The 3,148-nt window shown below is 44.3% G+C and overlaps 1 protein-coding gene across 1 annotated transcript in view; it reads right to left on the bottom strand.

Moving 5' to 3' along the window:
- Nucleotides 1-1,533: 1,533 nt before the first annotated feature.
- Nucleotides 1,534-3,148, bottom strand: part of LOC107036732 (splicing factor 3B subunit 3) — a 10,333-nt gene continuing 8,718 nt past the window's right edge. The window contains exon 8 of the mRNA XM_015254875.2: nucleotides 1,534-2,817. Within this exon, the coding sequence (XP_015110361.1) occupies nucleotides 1,950-2,817 (868 nt within the window). The 3' untranslated portion in view covers nucleotides 1,534-1,949. The remainder of the gene's footprint in view (nucleotides 2,818-3,148) is intronic.

The following is a 3,148-nucleotide window of genomic DNA, read 5'->3' as shown; positions in this document are numbered from 1 at the left end:
CTTATGCACAACCACATTTGTCTCACTCTCAACATTACCATCGTCATCATCATCATCCCCATTATTTTTGTATCTCGAGTAATTATCACGGCTCGTGCACACTGGGCGCAGCATCCGTACAACTGTATCTGTCGACCCCTCGAAAACGCAGTGCAAAGGAAAAATGGTTTCTCAAAAAAAAAAAAAAAAGAAACAACACGTACAGCAAAACGAAGGGTGAAAAAAAATACGTTAAAATCGTGAGAAGGCTGAGAGACTAACGCAGCCACCACCAGCCACCTCTAGTTCGTCACTACCCGGCTGACTCTGGCGTTTTCCTCCCTTTTGCCTCTTCTCTGCTATCCCCATTCCCTCTACTCTCCCGCCCCTCTGATAACCCGACCCTTCCCTTCTCTGTGCCTCTTGGCGCTTCTTTCTCGCACTCCTTTTGCGCCGAACCACTGAACGACCTCAGCCAACTTGACCGCCGGCTGAATGAGAGGAGTACACCCCCCTTCCTTTCGCATTTCCAGCTATCCCCTTCTTTGCCAACATTCTCATCAAGTAAACCTCCCTCTCCTTCTTTCATGCAGATTCGAACAAATTCGTTCCTACCACCTTTCGAGCTGCACACCGTGTATCCTTCGTCCCTCCGACACTCCCTCCACCCCCAACCCCCCTCCACATTCACCACCTATTCACCCCCCCAATGTGCGCGTATTTGCGCCTGTTCCCATGCGCGGAATTCCAGTGTATATACACTTGTTTACTGCGTGCAGCCAATTTCGATATCTCTCCCGGTTTTTTTTCTCGTCCGACCATTCGTCCATTTCTACTGCAGACACTGTCCAGTAGAAATGGAACATTGCTCTCGACTCAGTACCCCGTATTCTCGCCACGTACTTTCAATTTTTATTGCTGTCGCTCTTGATTTTTATCCCCCCCCCCCTTTTTTTTACTCCTCTCCACGTTTTTCCAGGCATCGTTTCGCCGTAGTTGGCATACAACGAAGACGCAGATGGTTGCGCCAGAGTGCCTCGTGGTCGAGCGCTAGGCCGGGTGTCTCGAGCTTGCCTCGGGGCGCGATAGAATCGATCGCCGGCGTATGTCTCTCTCGTCTCTCTCTCTTGGGCTCTCGGGCTTTTACCAATCGCGTATATAATGCGAAAACACGTTGTATATATCTGAAAACCATTGCAACCCTCCTCCAAGTACTGATACTTGATGGAATTTCACAGTCGTAATCGAGCTTTTACCCTCTTCCACAGACGTTTCAACCCCTCAAAAGGCCTGACTCTCTTTATGCTCCACGGGAAAAGATTTCTACGATTCAATCTGTGCTCCCCCCCTATTTTATTTCCCTTTTCGGTCTTTTCCTCGTTCTGTATTTCTTTTTCGACTTGTGCCCCTTGCATTTGGGCTCAAGAAAACCATTCCCACACCCGCGCTTTTTGTTTGCGCAAGGGAATCAGGTCGAGGGTGAGTTGACGAAAAAAAAATAAGAATAAAGGGGAATGGGAGAATCGGCGGGGAATGTGTAGGAAAGCCAAGAAATGAGTATTTTATCTGCAGTTACTGCATCTTTATTCTTAAATCATTACAATACTATTCATAATAAATATTTTTCATCCAGCACACGCTGAGGATTTTAATTTTATACAAATTTTTCATCTGCATACTGTTGGTGCATGCTGCAATTGTTCGAAATCCGAGGGGAATACAAACACCGATGATAACACATTCGTTCAAATATTTACAATGCAACGAGGGTAGCAAAAAATGAATGGGATGAAAAAAAAAACGTGAGGAACAGAGAATGGATCATCGTCAACTGAATTTTCGTCAGCTCAAACCATAAAATACCAAATAAAAACTTCAGTCTTGTCTGTCAAACGATGTACGTATGAACAAAGGGAATGAGTGAGACCAAAAGTGAATTTATGATAACAAAAGGGAGTAGCATTAGTCCCTCAGAATGCGTATCGTGTCCTGACATCTTCGAGTTTCTTGGACACTTCAGATGATGTTCTCTCAAGATCTCCAGCGATACTCTTTTGCTTGGATGGTTCAATGGAATTGAATTGCTCGCAGAGATCCCCATCGATGACATTCTTCACTGGATAGTAGTACGATCGAAAGGAGAGATGATCCCTTCCACAGAGTGGTGGATGTTCAGATCTCATGTGCATCTCGAGATGTTGAAAGAAATCGTGATCCTCGTGGCTAGTGAATGGCACAAGTACACCGACAGTGCCACTGAGAGTCGTGTAGACGAGACTCTCAGAGCCTCCAGGTATCAGTGTAGCTTTTTGCAGTGACATAACAGTCTCACCAATGTGAAAACAAGCAATAGTATCGGCTTTTTGACTAGCTCCATTGAGCAAACCACGATCCCACAGTGCTTTGTTACCAGTTGGATCCTCATCAACATCATCATTTATACCACTGGCCAGCCTCACCACAGCAATATTACCGAATTTATCAGCTGTTGCAACTGTATCGTAATCCAATACACAAGTGGTAGTTATCCATCTTGGATGTGTGTCATCCGCAAATACAATTAATTGATTCTCCTGTCGTTTGTATCTGACTGCATACACAGACTCCTGCACATCGCTCACGTAAATCCTCTGTCCAACGGCATTTATCGATACAACGGCATTTGGTATGTGTTTATTCTCACATTTACGTAGAAGTTTCTTCTTTCCCATATCGTACAATCGCAGCATTCTACCAACTCCCACCAGCACACGTCCCTGATACGAGCATATTGCAAGTGGAACTTCGTCCACTGGGGTTTTGTGAAGCAGTTCAATGCTTGTGCCCTCAGGATTGACTCTGCAACAATAGATTTTTCATTCAATGAAATTGTTGAAAAAAACTGTATTCAATGGTGAGAATAAAGGGGGAATGAACTCAGTACTGCAGGTTTATCATCAATTTCGACAGTTCGTGTGATATTGTCATCATAGGAGTTTTAGTTAATCAAACTGATCAGAGTTAGCGCAAACTTTTAAACTATTGGAAATTAATTCCAAATTTCCAACAATAGAACTGAATAATCCATAGAAATTTCCGCTCTAAATTCTCAGGACTCTCTTTCATTCTCCCAACTAGAGTGATTGGAGTTTTAAAAATAAACTCTGCCGCCCCCCCCCCCCCCAAAAAA

Source organism: Diachasma alloeum, unplaced genomic scaffold (genome assembly GCF_001412515.2).
Source record: "Diachasma alloeum isolate Michigan unplaced genomic scaffold, Dall2.0 Dall_scaffold_00176, whole genome shotgun sequence".
In the NCBI taxonomy this organism is placed as follows: domain Eukaryota; kingdom Metazoa; phylum Arthropoda; class Insecta; order Hymenoptera; family Braconidae; genus Diachasma; species Diachasma alloeum.
The sequence above is the reverse complement of the archived record's forward strand: the minus strand, read 5'-3'. Positions and strand labels throughout refer to the sequence as shown.